Here is a 20,017-nt window from a genome sequence, read left to right on the forward strand (position 1 = left end):
GAAGGGTTTGTTGCTCTGGCGGCAGTGTCGTCAAAAAACGTCATGTGCGTGCATAGTTGCCAACAGACAGGCTAGCAAAAACTTGCTTTCACTACACAAAAATCTCGTTGCTATCTCATCGTCATTACTGAATCGACAGAAAGTAAACAGCAATGGCCGCGCCGGTGCGTGTTGACAGAAATAAACAGGCCTGACCGGTCGGATGAGTGTGCTGCTGCAGTTTTGCCACTTTTCTGTTTCCAACTGGCTGATGTGCCGAAAAAAATGGTTCAAATCACTACCTCAAACCTTCATTAATCCGGCATTGCTTTTTAAAAACTCTTTGCGGTTGAGAGGGGGAAAATGCATTGAACTCTAGGGAAGTTCACCGGGGCCGCAAGAATTTCGCTCTTGAGAGCTTTCATTATTGCGGAGTTCGACTGTATGCATTTGTGCGTGTAGTGATAGGTGCTTTAGTGTTCATCAAAATGCTAGTCTGAACGGTGTTACGATGTGTTTATTGCGGGTAGGAGCTTCTCACTTTCAAAGCCATCGCCATTTCTACTCACTGTCTCTATGGCTCCCTTTTAAGTTGAATTCTGCTTTCTTCAATCAAGTTTAGATTTGCCTTCAAGTCTCCAGTAACGAGGCTCCACTATACAGGTTGTACGATATCTTAGCTATGACGGTAATACTGCGGTGAGTGTGAAGTTCAGAAAATACAGTAATCATTTGCTGTGCATCTGGAATTTTAGGGGCTGTTATACATTGCTTCTATGGCGCTTGTCATGAGGCCATGAATAAGTTTAAGTGCATCTGAAAAATCAGTTGTATTTCCAGTCAGCGACTATAGGAATTTAAGTGTTGTGGGGGCTGGGGCTTAAATTCGACCATTTGACTGCTATGCTAGCACCTCAGCATCTGCTTGTCGTATAAGATATCACACTATACAACAATATGTATTGTAGAAACTGCCTGAATGCTGTTATAAAGCACATCTTCTCTGCTTTCACCATACTTTTCAACTTACGGCACCATACTGCTGAAGCGTTCATGGGACAGGCTGGATCTTGGTGAGGGAGATAAAGTGGGGGATGGTGAGACTTAGATATTCCTTGGGCTTTCGATGGTTAAGTTGAGCAGTAATTACTGTGCTGTTTTTGTGCTCTTGAATGAAGATGTAAATTTTGTAAAATGAATGTAAGCAAAGTTGATAATATACTTTGATTAGAAACCAGTCAAGTCATTTTTAACCCCTTCACGTTAGAACCTTCTAATTTTTGTGCTAATGCTACTGTGTCTCGTTTGTTGTACCTTGTGTTATCATTGTAATGCATATAGTGGAGTGTTTCCTTGTCAAGCTCATTGAAATGCATGCACCCCAAGTGTACTGCAACGCAGAGAGATGGGCGAAGATAATCATAGCAAAATGTCACAGGGAAAACAAGTTTAGCTTCTGCCAAAGACCTACATTCACTGGCCTCAAATGTAGGCTCTTGTTTTTGGCTAAACTTTCTTTACCACTGCCCTGTGATCTGTAGTGGATAGTATAGCTGTATATTGCCAATTACAACTTGACCCCCCCCCCCCCCAACTCCCCAACTCGTGGCCGCTTCTAGGGAAAAAGTATTGGTTAACAAAAGACTGAGTCATGCACAGAAAATGTTTATTTGTCCACGAGGCACTCCTTATAGCTTGTAGAAACTTCTGAGGACACAGTCACAGTTGTCATTACTGTGTAAGCTACTGCTGCTACTATGCATTCGCCTCAATGGTTGCTTCTTTGGTTGCATCTACGATCTCAAATTGCCCCCTAGCGGAAGGGCATTGTCTGGGCTCCAGACCCAGTCATGAGGCAGCATGCGCAAAGGTCTTTCTTCTTTGTTTTCTCCTTCTCTTCCTGTAATTTTGTAGCACATAAAACTTCCATTCTGCTGTGACGTTTTCTTACTGCATAGAGAATGACTTGTTGCTTGAAAGCGTTCCTGGGGCCGGATTACGCACCGCTCTCAAAATCGCTCTCAAGTTTGAGAGCGTGACGTCAAAATGACGAGGCTCAGACATGTGAAGTGTGACGACATCACGGCTTTAGCCAATTAATAGCAGTCTAGGGTGCTTAAGGGGGGACACCCCTCTTAAAACTTTTTTCGTGCGTGCAGATTCGGAAATTTGCGTGCAGATGCGGAATAGTGCGAGGAATACGAAAATGAAAAAATTGAAAATCCGATTTTCAGGCCGATTTTCGGTGCCAAAGAGCCGTGTCCCCCCTTAATAGCAAAGCCCCACCCCGGAAACTTTTATTTGCACGATAAAGGGGTCGTGTGCAAACATTTTTCGTGAAAACGCAGTGAATAAAAGTATAAATGTTCTATTTACCTAAGAAACATTGTTCGAAGCTTTAATACGGCAACTAAAAATAGAAGCATTTTCAGCATTACAATTAAATGTGCGCCTAGGTAACGATTTTCGCCGCGAGGGTCAGCTGACGACAGCGAGGCATGAACATGGCGGCCTGCAAAGAAACAGCTGATTTTCCCGTCTAGTTGCTGCTTTTTACGCGTAGTTTAAAATCGAGGTCCTCTGCGGATGTTGTTAGTTGCCGGAAAAATCTGACTGAAAGCAGTAAAGGCTACGAAACTGCAGTGAACAGCTTGGTGAAAGTGTTTGTCACGAAAATAGCTTGCTGAAGAGTGTTTTCCCTCAGTGCTTACCAGCGATGACAAGAGCCACGAGCGATAGCCATGTGATCTAGTGTTGTTTTTTTGGAAAATACAAGAGGAAAATGAAGGCTACACTATTACTTCTGCCGTTAGATGGAAGCTGACAGTATCAGTAAAGTAGGTGTCAGCCGCTATGCAAGAGCTCGCGACTGCAGTGCGGGAAACGAGATCCGACGCACGACCCTTCACCACTGACTTGTCGTGCAAGCCATAGTGACTCGCTGCTGTGCTTCGCAACCAGTTGACTTCAGGCACATTGGGCTCGGTTCTTCATATTGCGATTGATGCTACTGCTGCTCCATTCCGTTCATGTTCAGTAGCTGATGTTCTGTGTGAGGTACAGAAACCGACGTTTACGCTCCGTTTTGGTTTGTGCAAGAGAAAGAAAGCACTCTTTTTTTTTTAATTGTCACCGAGGCGAGAACAAGTTTGTTCTACCAGACCTCAGTTTAGAGGCGATAAAGGTAGTCTTGAGCAGGGATGTCTAGTATGTTGCATTTCGCACAGCGGTAAGAGTGATGGTGTTGGTCGCATATTGTTGCAAGGCCTCTCTGACGGTGTCATAGTTTCTGTTCGTGCTAGACGGTGTCCACTCTGTCGGCCGGAAAAGCAAGCTTATCATGCATGTGATGCCGTGAGCGAGCTCGAAATCGGCTCAATTTCTGCGATCGCACTATGACAACTAGCTTTCAAGTGCCCTTATATCAATCAAAGAGTCTTTAGTGTTTCAAAATATGTTCATTTTGCACGCATTACGTATTCTCTTTCAATATTGTGTGAATTATGTACAAGCCTTTTTTATTAAAATATCAGTTTGAACAGAAGATGAATTGTTTTGGTTATTTGTTGAAAAGACTTAGCAAATAAATGCCAATGACAAAAGTAGCTGTGCAAAATGTGTATATCACACATTTATGGCGTGGTCATTTATTGGATGCTTATAGTTTAGCTTCCTCTACTGTCTTCAAGATGTTTAGCATTCTTCTTGACAGTGTTGCACGTTTTATTAGTGTAAAATAACTTTTATTCACACATAGCCCCAGCAATGCATTTGTTATGATTGCAGTTATTTTATTATCACTAAGATGTTTGTCATTCAGCAGTCATTCTGGGCACTGAAGCTAAGTAAAATGCACTATTCTCCTAGCAGCTGCTACAGCAGAGCAGCAGCTACAGCTTTGTTATATCTGATATATAAGCATTTCGTATACTGCACCATGCATACAGTACCTATTTGTATAGGTAGCTTCAATATGCAATGGAATGGCTTCTTTGGGCCTAGTAATTTATTCTCGAATGTACATGTCAATGTTGTATGGTCAATGTATATCAAGGTACATGTGCTTCTCTATATGCTGCCTCTTTTGCAGTAAAAGCACTCAAGTGAAATGCTGCTGCCAAGAAATAAGTGTTTCTACTGAATATAAGTGGCAGTAAAAAAAAAGATCTTTGTTGGTAGTATTTTCTGATTACAATCAGCCTCATGAACATTTACTGCCTTGCTGTAATACTGCACTTTTTAGTTTAAGCATGTTTACACCACAGTGACCACAGCCAACTGTACCAGGCTGCAAGACGGTAGCAAAGAAGAGACAGCGAGCTGGGACGGGAATGGCTTGGCGCTGGTGTAATCAGCCATGACTTCAGTGGGTAGTTGCCGTCTCATGGGTAACCAAAATATGACATCCACTTAGGCCCATCTTTTGCTAATCTCAACAGCTTTTGAGCATGCTTTAGCACTCAATTGAAGATCCATATTAAGTAGCCCACAGCCAGAATCGTAAACATTTGCAGGAATGCTTACAACGTGTGCCAATGCTGTTTAGGCAAGCATCATTGTAAGGACAGCCTTGTAACTTGGTAGTGATGATTACCTGCATAACAGAAGCACCCAGATTTCTTAGGCAGCAAATAAATTTAAACACTATAAATATTTGTCTCCTATTGCTTTTGCCATGAACAAAATTTCACTGCAACATGCATTCTTTGGCATATAGCCCGTCTCAGCATATTCAGGAAATGTATCTCTTGCCGAAGCCGAAATCTAAGTCAGTCTCTCCCTGCAAGGCTTGTTTTCAAAAAAAAAAAAAAAAAAGTCTTGTCCTCAGAAAAGACTCCCGGTCTTTGCAGAAATGAAAAGCAGGCGCTTTTACGGCGCATTCACTTTCAAGCCGCGAATGTGTCGCAGGCAGGGAGCGTGACAAATGGCCCAAAACCAGTCATCGAGGAGCAAGGCGCGCTGGACAATCAATAGTCCCTTCATCCTGTGCTTTACATATAAAGGGCAGGTAACAGAACCCCTTCGACAGCTCTCGCTAGGTCATTTTGAAGACAACTGTTAAAAAACAATGCACGAGTGGGAACGAGACCTTTTGGTTGGAAAAAAAGCCTTGCAGAGAAGCCGACTTACAACAAGTGGTATTGCACACATCAATGCATATAATCAAGATCGGTGACCAACATGGGTTTTTAGAGCTTAATCAGGAAAAAGACGCAGGTGTTCAGCAGACCTTCGATCACCTTTCGGTGCACAGGAGTACCGCTATCAAACATTATGGTGTCGCAGCGCTGGCAGACAAGGACAAGACTAGGGACACACACAACTGCACTGAACTTACAACTTTATTTTGGACGCTTTTGATTCGCGCATATATAATTGACAGAAGGATGAAATGAAAAGAAGCAGGCGTTTTTACGGCGCATTCACAAACGCTAGACGAACGCGCCGTGGAGGAGGCGTTGGTCCGGCGGGTCAGCCAGGGTCACGAAATGTGCGTGTTCGCTTCGCAGATCTGAGATAAGGCAGGCACAATACAAGTTTACTATGATCTTCGGAACTCTTCGGCAAACACACGCAGTCAATAACAAAATCTACTCACTATTGTGATGTTCACAACGTGCGTAGAACCCCTTGCCTAGCGACTTGTTTCCGTATCCTTGACGGCAATCATCGTTCCGCCCGATGGCTTCCGCTACTGACGCACTGCGTGATGCAAACGATCTTACATTCCCTACGTACGTTGGAAGCACGGTATAATCGTGGTTGGAAGCCTCCGGTAGCAAAAAAAATGCGGTACGCTTGCCGCCGAGGTGACAACGCACTCGCCCGCAAGCCGCCGTTCATCGATGTTCGTCGGCAATCGTCACGCAGTCACTACACTTTCTGCTTGTTCCCGAGTTGAACAGAGCCGGAGCAACTTGTCCGGCAAGTCAAACGCGTCCTCGTGCTCCATTCTTCGCTGTGGATCGCCGATACAATGCCTCAAAGCGGCGCATCGCAATTTACGTGGCCGCCATTTTCACTCTCAAACGTTTGAGACTGCTTCTGTCGCTCTCAAAAAAACGCTCTCAATTGGCGGCCATATTTAGGTGCTCAACGTCATCGTTTCTTTTGTGTTCATGACGTCTCATGACGTCCACTGGTGACGCAGAACTGACCGGTCAGAACTGACCAATAGGACATAGGCCTTTGAGAGCGATCCGTTTGAGAGCGGTGCGTAATACGGCCCCTGTATTGTTCCGACATTGCAACGGTATCAGGCAACAGCACAGACCAGACGTACCACTGTTTTTGACTGTCACTGAATGTGAAGTGCAGAAATGGTGAAAAGGCATGCAAAATCACTTGAAAATGATTCTAGGGGCACATGTGATTGGTAGCTTAGTTTAGCTTCCCATGAAGGGCTGCTAGCCCCATGGTGTGTTGTCAGTTGTTCTGTGGCACACTCATGGTTTGTCCATAAAATGTCTCTCTCGTATGAAAGCAAAACTTGTGGGCATAACTGAATGTAAATTCTCGTTTTTCAAGCAGATGTGCTTTTTCATGTTGTATGACTACTACTGTTATGGAATTATGTGCGCTTGGGGCATGGTACTGACTGTGGCTCGGTCAAAATTATTTTGATGCCGCGTATAGGTTGACTTCACAACTTTTAAGTCAACTGCGATTACCTACACTTTAACCCCCCCCCCTACTTTGGAAGATAATTTTTTTAAAGAAGAAAAGCGTCACCTTATGATCAGCGATATACACTAAAGGGTTTCAAGACCAATGTGCTGGATCGGTGTTATTCATTGTGAATGTAGTTGTATACAGTGGAACCCCGTTCATACGTTTTTCAAGAGACCGGGAAAAAACAAACAGCTGGAAAAACGCAACAATGAGGAATGTTTCGAATATGAATGAAAACAGTGCAGCTTTGACTCGAAACTATTTATTGAGCTTAAAAAATGAAAAAAAAAAAAAGATTGACTTAAAATAATCAAGAATGGTGGATTGCCGTTTCTTTCGCTCGCTGGAAAGCACCATGCGTTTCTCAATAGCCTGGAAGGCCGCATTGATGTCACTGTCACTTTGAGGTGCGACGTACCTGCAGATGATCTTCCAGAGCCGTGACGCCTTCTCCAATGCTCGGTTCTGTCGACTCCTCAGAATTGTGCAGCTCCTTGTCATCGTAGTCAGAGCCTTCACTCGTGACCGAATTCACAACGATCACGGCAATGCTCTGGCACTTGATGTCACGATAGCAGCATCCACGGCGACGTAGTCGTCATATGTGACTCCAGTGGCACCCAGCTCATTCATAGCCTCAGCTAGCTCTTGATCGCAAGGTACTTCCGACTCTTCAGCCTCCGTGGCAGTTTCCATTTCCTCGTCTATGCAGAAGCCACACACAGCGAAGCAGTGCTGTGCTCTTGACGCACTCGCTGCAGACCACGCTGAAGTGACGTAGTGCATAGCGTCACATACTGAAATAGCCGTAGGTTGCTCTCCGCAATCAATACGCGTGAGGCTGCGCTTTGCAATGCATTTCGTGTCGGCATGCTTTAGGTTCTTTATGATGCCGGCATCCAATGGCTGCAAATGGCTTGTAGGGTTAGGTGGGAAGAACACAAGCTTCACGTTCCGAAGAAATGGCGGATCTCTCAGGTGGGTAGCACAGTTGTCCAGAAAAAGAACATTTCTTCACTGGGAACCCATCTTGTTGTCAAAGTACCGAAGAAATTCTTCAAACAAAGAACTCGTCATCTATGCACGACTGTTGCTTTTGTACAGTAAAAGCTCGTTAATTCGAACCTCACGGGACCGGTGAAAAAGTTCGAATTATCGAATGGCCCCGAAAAAAACTGACCAATACCATTTGTATTACAGTAAATGTACCGTATTTAGTTGCGTAACGAACTCGCTCGCATAATGAACCCACCTAACCCCGATTTGTGCCTACGAATCTGAAAAAAATAAAAAATAAGGCATCAGTCGTTAGCGCGTCCCTCTGTTTCGGCGCCCTCACAGTCCACAACACATTTCTTGGCAGTGCGCCGAGATGCTGCGCAGCGATGATAACTGCCCTGTTTATCTTTTGACTTTAGCTCCGGCAGGGGGGAGAGAAGCGAACTTGGCAAAGTGCCAGTGCTTGTCCGGTTGTGCAAGACTCATTTTCAGTACGCTCGTTTTATCATGCTATGGGCGACTAGGGCACTGCCATTCCAATAATCGGAACGAACAGTGCTAAAAAGTGGCTGACTTGCGTGCTTCCGTTGACGACTGATAGGTGGAAGGATGGATAGCTATCGCAAAAAAAAAAATTTAACCCATAGTGTCCGTCCTACATCATAGCCTTTTATGGGCGATGGCTGTGACCGCGCAGACAGTACTTTTCCAAATTAGCAGGGTTGGAATTAACGAGTATTTAGTTGCGAGCTATGGAGGTTGCGCAGAAGAGAGAGCAGGCAGCCGCCGCCGCGCGGCCATGCACTGACCTTGCCGCGGCCGCCGTCCCCTCCTTCCAACGCCGCCGGCCGCCACGCTGGTCATGACGCCATTTAAGTTTTACCCACTCTTCCATGGTTTTACCTGGTTCCATCTTCTGTCCCCGTTTTGGACGTGCGCAGCCTCTAATTATGCCTTCCGATCGCGAAAGTGTTTCTTTACTTTTTTTTTTTTTTCTTTTCGCGTGATGTGCGCCAAGCCGCCCAGATGCGGCTTGGCGCACAAAAAAAATATTTGAGTTATAATAAAAATTGACCCATCAAATCAATTTAGAACACACAGAGAATGCAAAAATCAAGATTGAATGTCCTGGTCCCATTGTAACCAAATTTACAGCTTGTCAAAGTTCAGAGACCAAATAACCACCTGGACGCTCCAGAAAACATGCAATTTTTGAAAACTTTTTTTGTTAAATACCACAAATTCATTGGTATTTTTGCACTGTACATGAATTTAGCTTTCTGGTGCAAAAGGAATTATAGCAATATCACAAGTAGAACCAGAGGTATCGCACCTCCAAACATGTACCGTTACCAATATTTTGATTTTGAGAAAACGAAAAACGTTTTATAACATGTTTATTCACTGGAAAGTTAAAAAAAAACAGTCAAAACCACTCAATATGCCCCAGGAGAATAATCAGGGTGCATGGAGTCCTGGTGTCTGTGCTTCACTCTCTTCTTCAGGAGATGTGAAACTTGAAGTTTCTTGCCGGACATGCGGCTTCGGCGTATATCTCTTTCTCGACCCCTCTTGAGGCCAGTTTTTGGCACGTTCGTGCTTAGTTCCCCTAAGATTGCTGCCACTGCATGTTCGCTCCCTGCATTGAAGCGCAACACTGCCTCAGCAACAGCTGCTTCAACAGCAAAAAGCGAAGAGTGTCTTGCTTTGGGCACAAGGCTCCAGATGACAGAGTGCAAACTCTCATTGGAGTTCTGAGTCTTTCCTCGAGAACACCTTTCAAGCAGCTTTCTTTCGGAAAGCCGCTGATAAACTGGCAACAGGGCCATGGCGACATCCTTCGGCAAATTATATTTGTGCTTAGGGACTGGCTCTTTCTTTGCTCTTGCAGCATTGTGACGGCACCATGATTCTTCGCCAGTTGGGCACAGTGAATGATTCGGCTCCTCATTAGTCGAAGTAACATGGCAATAAGTAGCCATTACTGCCCTCTTCATGGCTTCCACATCATCTTCATGGGATTTTAGTGCACGGCCATAATATGCACTCAGCTTTGTGATGAGGTCCGCTGTCAATCGTCCTTTTCCTCCCAGGCTTCGTCCATGTTCAGTCTTGTGCTTTTGCAGCAGGTTTCTGAGTGCCATCCCCATCCTTTTCTGAACATGATTTATGCAGTCCTCCTTCTTAACTTGCACAAAACCATACACTTCAGCCTGGGTAATGGCATCATAAGTCCGGCTATCCCCATCACAAAGGACAGTTGTGTACCGGAGGTTGAGCTTCTCAATCGACCTTTGAAATAAAATCAGGCCTGCCTCTACTTCCATTTGTCCTGCCTTACAATCAGTATTTTTTTGGCACTGGTGCTCATTTTTCCATTCCTCATAGCATTCTGTGCCAGGTTTCGGGCCAACTTTGCATCCCAAACAAAAATTGCTCAGGACTATGTAGTCGAGCACGTAGCCCGTAAATAGCTCGATGACGGCACCGACACCAATGTGTGAAGAGTGGCCGCGCGTCATCCAACTTCCGTCGTAACTCACGGCGATGTTGTTGCGGTGCCCAAAGCACAGTTCCTCATACAGCTTAGTCACTTCGCGTGCGCTCTGCTCCATAGCAGCCTCGGCCGCTCGCACTGCAGGAGGCCTAAGCGTGTTTTTGAGGTGGCGCTGAAACGTTTTTTTATTCATGCCGCGGCCGGACAATCCCATAGTGGCAAATATATCGTTCATGGCTGTTTGGCCATTGCCAGTCGAGAGCATTGCTCGTCCTGCAAGTATATTAATTTCGAAGAGGTTGCACCGCTTCTCGGTCTCCACCCTCCGCGAGCTCCATTCCGAGGAAACTTCACCGCAGGTCTCGCAAACCAATGCCAACTTAGTAGCGAGGCCGTAGTCACGGTCGCCCCGCACTAATTTCAAGTCACTACGGCACACTGCACGCCGCAACACGAAAGAGTACGTTCACTGCGGCGAGGTCCAAAACAGTATACTGCGCAGCTGATGCGACCGACGCTTCCGCGGTAGTAGCTTGAAAGCACTGGAGCTTCCTTTCTGTGGCAGGCGTCGAATCCAGCTTTCCGAGTGCAGCTTTTTCGCGGGCACTTACTTCTTCCAGTTCGCTGGCTGTCACGAGTGCTATATCCATTCTTAGGCGGCCGGAGTCGCCACAAAACGATGCACTGTCGACATGGTCCTGCACAGCCGGCGAAGCGTTAGGTTCTTGCGGCGATTCCAAGTCCATATCGGGTTGCTGAGCATCCGTTGCGCGTTCCGGTGGGCTTGACACATTTGTGCACTTCTTCATTTTTCTTCGCTTACGTCCGTAGCGGTTTTTCGAGCGAAACTTCGTCGGGCCTCCAGGCATGGCGAACTGCATGTCGGAGAAGCCTTGACAAAATGGCGTCTTAGTTGAGATGCCCATGGCTACCCGCTACATTTGAGCCAATCACCACCCGCCGTACTGGTCACGTGCCCTGACTGGCCAATGGGATCGCGCGTCGCGTGTTTTTTTTTGTGGTTGCTTTTTGTTGCAACCATCGTATGCACTGTGTTGCCGCTTGACTAAAAAAAAAGTCCGAAATGCGCAGTTTCGAACGAGGCCAAAATGGCGTCGAGGGAGCCCTGTGCTCCCGAGTTACACGCGGCGGAAATCGAGCATGATTTGTCCTCAATTTAAAGGGCCGCGCTCAGAGACTTAGTCATTTACAATCGTCTAGGGCAAAAATATGCGGTATTTTTGCACCGAAATTTGCAGATAGGTGCGGAAACATGTCGGGATCACAAAAATGGAGACTTTGAAAATTCGGTTTTTGGGACGATTTTCGATCCCAAAGAGCCGGGTCCCCCCTTAAACCAGGTGAGAAGAACCTCGTCAAGGTTTGCGTACTTGGCGCTACGAGCCTGTTTAGCCTTCGGGCCAAAAAGCACGGCATTCCCTTCTATTTCGGCACGCTTTGAGATGATGCTGTTAAGCGTAGAGGGTAGGGTCTTTTGCAATATCCCCTCTCTTCCGCGCTGGCTGCCTGTCGACTGCGTTCACTATGACTAGCTTTTCCTCAAGGGGAGGCATCTTACGCTTGCGTGACGCTATCGAAGGACGACGACGACGTTATTTTGACGGTTCGACTGTGGAGGAAAATGCAATGTCGGTTTGAGGCTGTGGTAGCATATGGTATGGCCATCTAGTACCAGCCTCTCCAAGTCGTGTGTGGCTTCTTGCCGGCAAGTTCTGTAGCCAAGACTTGTCAAAAGCCAGAATGGCGGCTGGTGCGCTTTGCTCGGGTGGATTCGGGGAGCCAGGTCGCAACGTTTCATACGGGAACGTTTTCGCTGCTGCAAAGTAACAGCGGCGTTCCTAATACATTGCATCCTATGGGAGCTATGTCGGGACGGGGTGAAAACGACGTTGCTGCGCCATTTTCACCCTGTTGTTACGGGGAAAACGCAGCAATGAGGAACGTAACAGCGGGGTTCTTCTGTACAGTGGAATCTCATTGATGCAGTTTTCATTGGCATTGAAAAATAACAACATATTATCTAACTGTTGCATTACTTAAACCAGGCCTCAAATGGTTAAGAATGAAAATAACTTGGCACAAAAGTTACTTTTATTACATTTTAGAATAATCGGTTAGTTGGCACCGTACTCTTCTTTTCTGATGTCCAGAAACAAGCATTTCTGAAACTTGTAAAAGAAGTTCTGTTTCATTGCTTAGCTCCACACTCGTGACTAAGCCGCAGAGAACCTCTAAAACTTGGTGACTTGGCAAACTCGCTGAGAGCATCATCTTCCAAACGTCTTGTGGTAAGATAAACACCTCAATAACAACTTTATGGACCGCACACAGAGCCTTGGCATGCTGCAAAGGTCAGTGCTGCTGACTGCTGCAGCTAGGACAACAGCTCTAAACTGAGGGCTGTGCTATGAGAATAAAAAAAAAAAATTAATTCTAAAAGAGTGCGGTAAGTTGGGGGGGGGGGTGGTGCTTGGGGGAGTTAATTCACAAGTAAATGCGGTATATATCAAAGATCACATCAAGCATCGGTCACGAGCATTAATATTACTCAGGCTGCTATTGCCTTCCCCTGGGATCTTTTTGTGGCCTCTAGGTGTGAAATATGAAACCATGGGATTTTTTCATCCATTTTTACACTCATGTTATCCTAGCATGCGTGGAAATACATTTCTATAGTCCTATCCAGCGTATGGAAATGTACTATGCCTGAAAACATATTAACTGGGGTCATATCAATGAGATTTCACTGTATACGTTACTAAATTCACTTGACAAGTTTCAGAAAGCTCCCTGCCATGGTGGTGCAGCAGTTAGGGCTCTGGACTTCTGTGCCCAAGGGTGCGGGATCAAATTCCGGCTGTGGCGGCCACTTTTTGATGAAGGCAAAACGCAGGACACCCGTGTGCCGTGCGTTGTCAGTGCATTAAAGAACCCCAGGTAGTCGAAATTTCCGGAGCCCTCCACTATGGCATCTCTCTAGCTTGAGTTGCTTTGGGATGTTAACCCCCATAAAACCAAACCAAAAAGCTCTTGGGAATGTTTTTAATCCTTCTTTCCATCTCAAATGTATAGACAATTATATTCCAAGTGTTCATTAATTAAAATTGAATTGCTGGGATGCTAATGGTCTTCAATAGTTTTTAGGAACAGTTGGTATTAGCACTTTTGGGTAATTCTAAAATAATTTTCTCAAGACTGAATTAACGAGATTTTACTGTATTCGCAGTGTGGCTGTCGCTATCTTGTATTTCTTGATTTCTTTATTGTTTGTCTCTTTCAACAGTTTCAAAACCCTCCCTTCTTCGCCATTGTGTGGTGCCATTGAACGTCCCACATTCGGGAAAGACTAGTGTAAACCTTGTGCATTCTAGTGCTACTGAGGCGTTCGTGCATAGACAAAACTGAAACATGATTTTGAGTCGCTAGTGATGTCAGAAAAGCTGCGCAGTCGTCTGGGCTGCCGTTTTCTCCCCTCGAAACATCTGCTGTGTTGTCATTATTCAGTTTATATTACCTCTGCTCTCTACCCCCCGTCCTCAGGTGTCCATCTCTCAAAAGTTTCTTGTGGGTACCTTGATATTGGTATGTATAGTCGCAAAATAGTTACATTATACATGACAGATCTGTTGTTTCCCTGTCGTTTTTTTTTAAGATCCCTCTTTCCTTTTGCGAAAGTGGTTCTTTAGGGGAGAACTGTTCTCTTTACATCTTGGAAGCATTTGGTATCCGTTCTTCGAGCGCAAGCAAAATTTAGTGTCTGTGCATCTTTAAGTTAACTTGCTTGTCACACTGTGCCATGTGCTTTGTTACAGGCAGTCATACCATATGTCTCCCATCACTGTGGGTGGTTTTTGATGGTAGCATGCATTTTACCACCACTGCCCTCGTCATTCACATACCATCCATCAGCCGAGAACAACTCTCCTTGTGTGGGTGTTGTCGGCAGCATTAAAATGGGCTAACACTACTCTTCATTTACCCACTGAAATGGTATGAATATAATACCCAGGGCGCATACACGTCCTTGAACCCTTTGAAAACACTTAAAATTTAAAATTCCTTTTTCAAGTTTCTTAGAAGTGCTTGATGTTTTTAAAGTCCTTGAAAGTCCCGGAAAAGTCTTGCTCCATAAATGGAAACCACAGTTTAGAGCAAGAAAAACCTTCTTACGTGTGGAAATATGAAAGCATCGCAAAGTTCTGTCATTCCGCTTGGTTTCGCTTGACACTGTGCTCATGGATCTTGCTTGCACTCGCTCAGATGGTGTATGTGTTTGGCGTACTTACCTGGGTTAAATGAATTAGCGGAGAAGATGAAACATGATGATGCCGACGACGTTTGCTGCACAGCACGAGAGCATTTTGCTGTTTTACATGAGACGTGATCGGCTGCAGCGATAGCATAGTGCTCGTGTCTGGGCCAGAGAAGCTTATTTGTTCATTTTGGTGTGGGTTTGAAACCTAGCCTCAGCAATGTGGTTTTTTTTTTTTTTCCTCTTCTAGTGACAGTTTGTGCGAACACCCCGCTCTGCCACCACATTCTGTCCGCAGTTCCTGTCCACGCCATTCATAAGACAAAAAATACTTTCGCAGTATTAAGGGGAATGGAAAATCAAATCGGGTCATAATACAGGGTATGTCTGTGGACCGTTACATAGTAGGAAAACAGAACGCACACAGTCAGTCTACAGTTTAGAGCTCATCCATCCCCCACCCTCCTCCCTTTTTTTTTTAAGGATTTCTTTTTCTTATACAAAGGCTTCTCATACCATGACTTGGCTTCTGTCAGGGGACAAAAATCTAAGCTGCAGAGGGCTGCGTCCAGATATATTCGTTCATTGTCAAACTGAGTGCAGTCGCAAAGTGGGTGTGCAATTGTCTCTGCATTTGCAGCATTCACGCGATAGTGAAACCTATGTAATGAAGTAACTGCCCTATTCAGGTGATGACTGTGAACAGTGGTACTCTATCAGGTAATGTTTGGAGGAGGTAGAGCCTCCTGGGAAAGTGGGAGAGCAGTACCTCGAACGCACACAACTGTGCTGCTTAATCCAACGGCACTACTGTTTCATCATGCACCCGGCTTGAGTACTTTATAATTTTGACGTGTATATCATAGAAACTGGCTTTTATGGGTTAAAAGCAGATTTTGAATTTAGCATACTTTAATCGCGTTTTTTTTTTCTTCTTCTTCTTCTTTTTTTTTTTTTTTTTCCCCGGGAATTCCAATGTTTAGGTTTGTAGGACTGATATGATGCCAGGTATATCAACAGGGCTCACGTGGCTTCTTGTTTTAATAAATTATGAATTCACTCTGGTGGTGCTCTTGTTGTTCAAGTTGGGTTGCATTACCTGGGGGGGGGCATAATGTGGATTGTGTAAACTGTAAATAGTATTTTATTAACATCACGCAGGCATAGTCGTAGTAAAGGCGTCTTTGTGCTTAGATATTTAGCATTTTTATCTCCTAATGCTAATGCCAATTTCCACTGGTTGATTTGGAGCAGTAGAGTACCGTTCTTTTGATGCCTCAGGTATGGTCTGGTCTGGCCAGGGAAAGCTTGCTTGTTTTGAGCTTAGTTTGAGACATTGCCTTATAACCTCGTGCACTTGTGTTTACACTGCTAACATGGCATTATCAGGTTGAGTGACTGTGCTTCTGGCCTTGGTCATTTGGAATAGCAATCTTGAAAACTATCTGCAACAACAGTGACAAGACATAACATGGCTCACGAAATGCCTGTGAAGAGAATGTTTTTCAAATGCTTTACAAATTACAGATAGGGAAAAATCACTGGTTACATTTAGACCCACAGCATATAAATCACTGTATGGGCAGAGAGTAAGCGTACATGTGAGGGCATGCGCTCATTCCTGAGGTTGTGTTGGTTTATTATTGGCTCTAAGCCTACGCAATACGCTGAAAGCTAAAGTATGCAACTGCTACTATGTTTCTTTTTGAGGGATTCAGTACGCTGCTCTAGGTCAGTGTTTATTGTGAAGGGTTTCGAAAACCCTTTCTAAAATCAAGGAATAGTGCTCACCGTAATTACAGACCATATTTATTTTGGTTGTGTCATAGTCTGTGAGTCATCAGAAGTCAACGTCCGGGTCATAGTATTGGTTCTCTCTATGTAGTGGTACAAGTTTATTTGCATGTTGTTTACAATGGTGCTGTCTTAAATTTCTTCTAGTTGACCTTCTGTAACGAGATTTCCATAGTGGAGAAACTCACCTACACAGAACATCCTCAGCAAAAGGGCAGGTGAGTGTAAATTAGTACTTTCTGATTACTCATGCTTCTTTACAAGGTTCTACCCATAGGTAATGCCTATGGACAGGCAAAGAGAAAGGGCTTTAGGGTCTCTGGAATTTCATTTGAACAAGGTTTAGTGCTACCAACTATAGTATGACTGCAATTGAGCTTAATTCAAGGGTGAGGGGATATATTAAGGTTCAATACCCCACATTTGCTGAGATCTGTTACTGGCCGTATTGAAACATTGAAGTGTCTCAAAACTATGGCAAGAAAGGGTTAGGTGTACTTGATTGTAATATGGTAGCAGTCACTGCTATATGGCAGCAGTCACTGCTATATGGCAGCTGTCGCAAAAGAAGTGCACGCTGCTTGTCATACACACCAAATGCCTTTCATGAACCGAGAGTAGGGTTGCATGTCTTTATCACTTCCTTGCCTGCAGACCAAACCATGAAAGGACTCATGTTTTAACTGAACAACTTGTGAAGTCTAAATAATCCTCGGCTTACTCAGGGGCGGTGCTCTAAGCATTTGCGATTCACTACAAAACTCATACATTTCTAAGAATAATTGAACTGTCGAGGGTTGCTTTAGAGGGGTTCGCAAACTGGGTTCTGCGGAAGTCTGGTTCTGTGAGCTGCTGCTAGGGGGTTCTGCGAGCTCCCAGACTGCTGCACTGCCACAGATACTAGGAGCACGCTCTTGACTGACGCCATTGTAAGTCTACGGTGCAAGATGCCCATTAATTCGGACATAGGCAGGTTCTCGCCGATTAATACGGTAGGGGGTCATGTTGAATGAAGCCAGCTATCATCCAGACGGACTTCCTTGAACCAGAATCACATGGAACAATGGTGCCCGCACACTATGTGCACAATGGGGGATGCGATGACATAGGTACCCTGCAGGTGTAACTCTGATGCCAACGAGAGAGCCTTTTTGGGGGCTGCCCACAGCAACTCCAGCACTTAGCTGCAACTTTTAGTGTCTAGCTCCAATTTTCTTGTGTGCTTCGTTTGTTATAGGTCCACGTTCAAATAATGAAAACTAGTGTCTTCTGGTGCGCAACATCCAGTACAGGAACTCCTTACGTAATTCTTTCAGTGCTACAGCATTAAATGCCCTGTTCTCCAGAAAATACAGCATCGACATTGTCGGCGTTGCGAGCCTAAAATCACTGGTATTACTTCGGAAGGCGGCAGCGGACATGGCCGGGCACTGATTTGTCATACGGCTGAATTTCGGGAACGCTGCTTGGCTTACGCTATTCCCTTATCTTCCACGAAGAGCCCTCCACGCTTCTTAAACTTAATAAGGCATTTAAAGGAGGTGTCTAATTTTCGAACCATCCTTAGCGACTCCTTTGCTAAGGAGGCACTCGGAGGGACGAGGAGCCGCTTGTATGCATCTGATGTCGAATATGCACTTATAATGGTTCAAATTGTAAAAAAAAAAGCAAGTGCACATTTACCGTATATAACAAAATATAGTTCCAGGTTTTTTTTTTTTTTTTTTTTTTACATATTACTAAAAGGCCCCCCCTCGACTTATATACCGGCCCTTAGCATAACCTGTATAGTCGTGTGGCAACATGTCAGAGCGCAAACCTTTTGGCATTCGCATCGTTATCGCCTCCATGTTGACCGACTCGATGTGTTGACGCCGCAGTTTTATCGAATTAGTGAACTACACGCAACATGTCCACCCAGCGACACTTTGGCGTCATGGAGAAATGCGGCTGGTACTGGCGAGCGTAGAAAGTCAAGCTGTTTGCCTGCAACCTGCGGAAGTCGTCCTTTCGCGGGCGCCCCACAATGCATCCTAAACTTGAATTCAAGGCGGCAGATTTCGTCCTCGAGCATTGGGCCAGATCTTTGCCAGTAACAGTGGAACTCATCCACATCAAAGCTGTCGAGCTCGCCCGTGAATCCAGGCTGTCAAAGGAGCAGTTCAAGGGCTCCATTTACTGGGTTCATCGCTTCATGCGACGCAGAGGATTTGCACTCCGTTGGCGCATGTCAATCTGCCAGAAGCTGCCAGAGGCATACGAGGACAAGCTGGTCGAATTCCATTGCTATGCTATCCGTCTCTGGCAGCAGCATGGCTACATGCTGGGACAGATCGGTGGGGTTTGACATGCCGTTGTCCACCACAGTGCGTGAACGCGGCACTAAGGAAGTGAAGCTTTTTTCGACAGGCAATGCGCATTCTTACTTCACAGTGATGCTCGCGTGCACTGCAGATGGCAGAAAGCTGCCCCCATATATAATCTTTAAGAGGAAGATGCTTCTGAAAGAGGCTTTCCCGTGGGACGTTATCGTTCGCGTGAACGAAAAGGGCTACATGGACGAGGCCTTTATGTTGGATTGGATCAGTACTGTGTGGAATCGGCCACCTGGCGCATTCCTGCGGTGTTCCAGATGCTTTTAGTGGGCATTTGACCTTAGGTGTAAAGCAGGCGCTCTGCGACAGGATAACAGACCTCGCTGTCATTCCGAGAAGCATGACATCAACGCTCCAACCGCTGGATGTCGTGCTGAATAAGCTGTTTAAAGACCGCGTCTGTGAATTGTATAATCAGTGGATGGCCGGCAACAGCCTAAAAACTCCAACCGGTCAGCTGCGCAGGCCGCCTCTCGCCACTGTGGCCACATGGGTGTCACAGGCATGGCGCTCACTGCCCAACGATATGGTCGGGCAGGCGTTCAAGAAATGTTGCATTAGCAATTCGCTGGACAGCACCGACGTTGCCATGTTGTGGAACGCAGCCAGCAAGAAAAGTTCGGACAGCTCTGAAGAATGATCAGGCGAGGAGTCTGGTGGCACGCAAATAAAACGTCAGGTTTTGAACTTATAATTTTTATGTTGAGTTCTTTGCTTCAAGGTAAGGGGGTTGACCTATATATCACATTATACGGTATAAAGTTGTGTTGCTTTCGAGATGTGCTGCTATAAGCTCTCGTGCTTTTCCACTCGCAGTGGGTGTCACCCGAGCCGCCAGAGACGTCCTACTGCGCAAGCGCAAAGCGAGTTGTTGTGCAGGGAAGCGTGCGTTCCGGTTAAGGAGCGATAAAAGGGAATATGAAGGTAGCGCAGTGCCTACCCAGGGGAAAGGGCGTTCAAAGGGAGGCCTCACTAAGCGCTGCTCAGTGAGGCAAGTTTAAAAATTGACTAAAGGAAGGTGAGCCGCTAGGGGCGATGACACGGGAGTTTGATGTATTGCCGTTTTATGCTTTTATGAATAATATACAGGTCTGTTATTCTACTTGCAAAGTTTTAGTGCCTAGCGCACGGCACATATTAAAAAAAAAAACGCGATAGAAATCGGAATCTGGAAGCTCCTCCAACGTAGAGCGACCACCATTTTGAAATGCTCGTGTGACGTCACAGAGGATGTGCGGTGGAGCATTATCTGCAATGCAAGCTGTAGTATCAAAGGACGTCTTTTTTTTTTTGGGGGGGGGAGGGAGGGGGACGATTGACACAATGGTCGTCCCCCACGCAGAAGTGCTTGATGAAGATGTTACCGCACGAAAGCAATATAGAGTAAGGCATATTTTCTTCAGCATAAGGAACAGTCCAAGTCAGTGG

The 20,017-nt window shown here is 45.4% G+C and overlaps 2 protein-coding genes across 2 annotated transcripts in view; one reads left to right on the forward strand and one right to left on the reverse strand.

The window, feature by feature from the left end:
* Positions 1–20,017, forward strand: part of slmo (PRELI domain containing slowmo) — a 43,013-nt gene that overhangs the window by 6,957 nt on the left and 16,039 nt on the right. Inside the window, exon 4 of the mRNA XM_084588656.1 lies at positions 16,362–16,432. Coding sequence (XP_084444782.1) covers positions 16,362–16,432 — 71 coding nt within the window. The remainder of the gene's footprint in view (positions 1–16,361; positions 16,433–20,017) is intronic.
* Positions 9,087–11,073, reverse strand: LOC146203297 (uncharacterized). Its single transcript, XM_084587522.1, has 2 exons — positions 10,971–11,073; positions 9,087–10,585 (listed from the first exon to the last, which is right to left on the reverse strand). The coding sequence occupies exons 1-2, from the start codon at positions 11,071–11,073 to the stop codon at positions 9,087–9,089; spliced, it is 1,602 nt and encodes a 533-aa protein (XP_084443648.1).

This window comes from Amblyomma maculatum, chromosome 1 (assembly GCF_055883805.1).
Source record: "Amblyomma maculatum isolate TAMU_Amacu chromosome 1, ASM5588380v1, whole genome shotgun sequence".
Taxonomy (NCBI): Eukaryota; Metazoa; Arthropoda; class Arachnida; order Ixodida; family Ixodidae; genus Amblyomma; species Amblyomma maculatum.

Coding starts and splice junctions, on each gene's coding strand:
- LOC146203297 (XM_084587522.1), bottom strand. CDS start 11,073: ATGGGCATCTCAACTAAGACGCCATTTTGTCAAGGCTTCTCCGACATG. Junction 10,586..10,970: donor CTCGAAAAACCGCTACGGAC/GTAAGCGAAGAA, acceptor TGCGGCGTGCAG/TGTGCCGTAGTGACTTGAAA.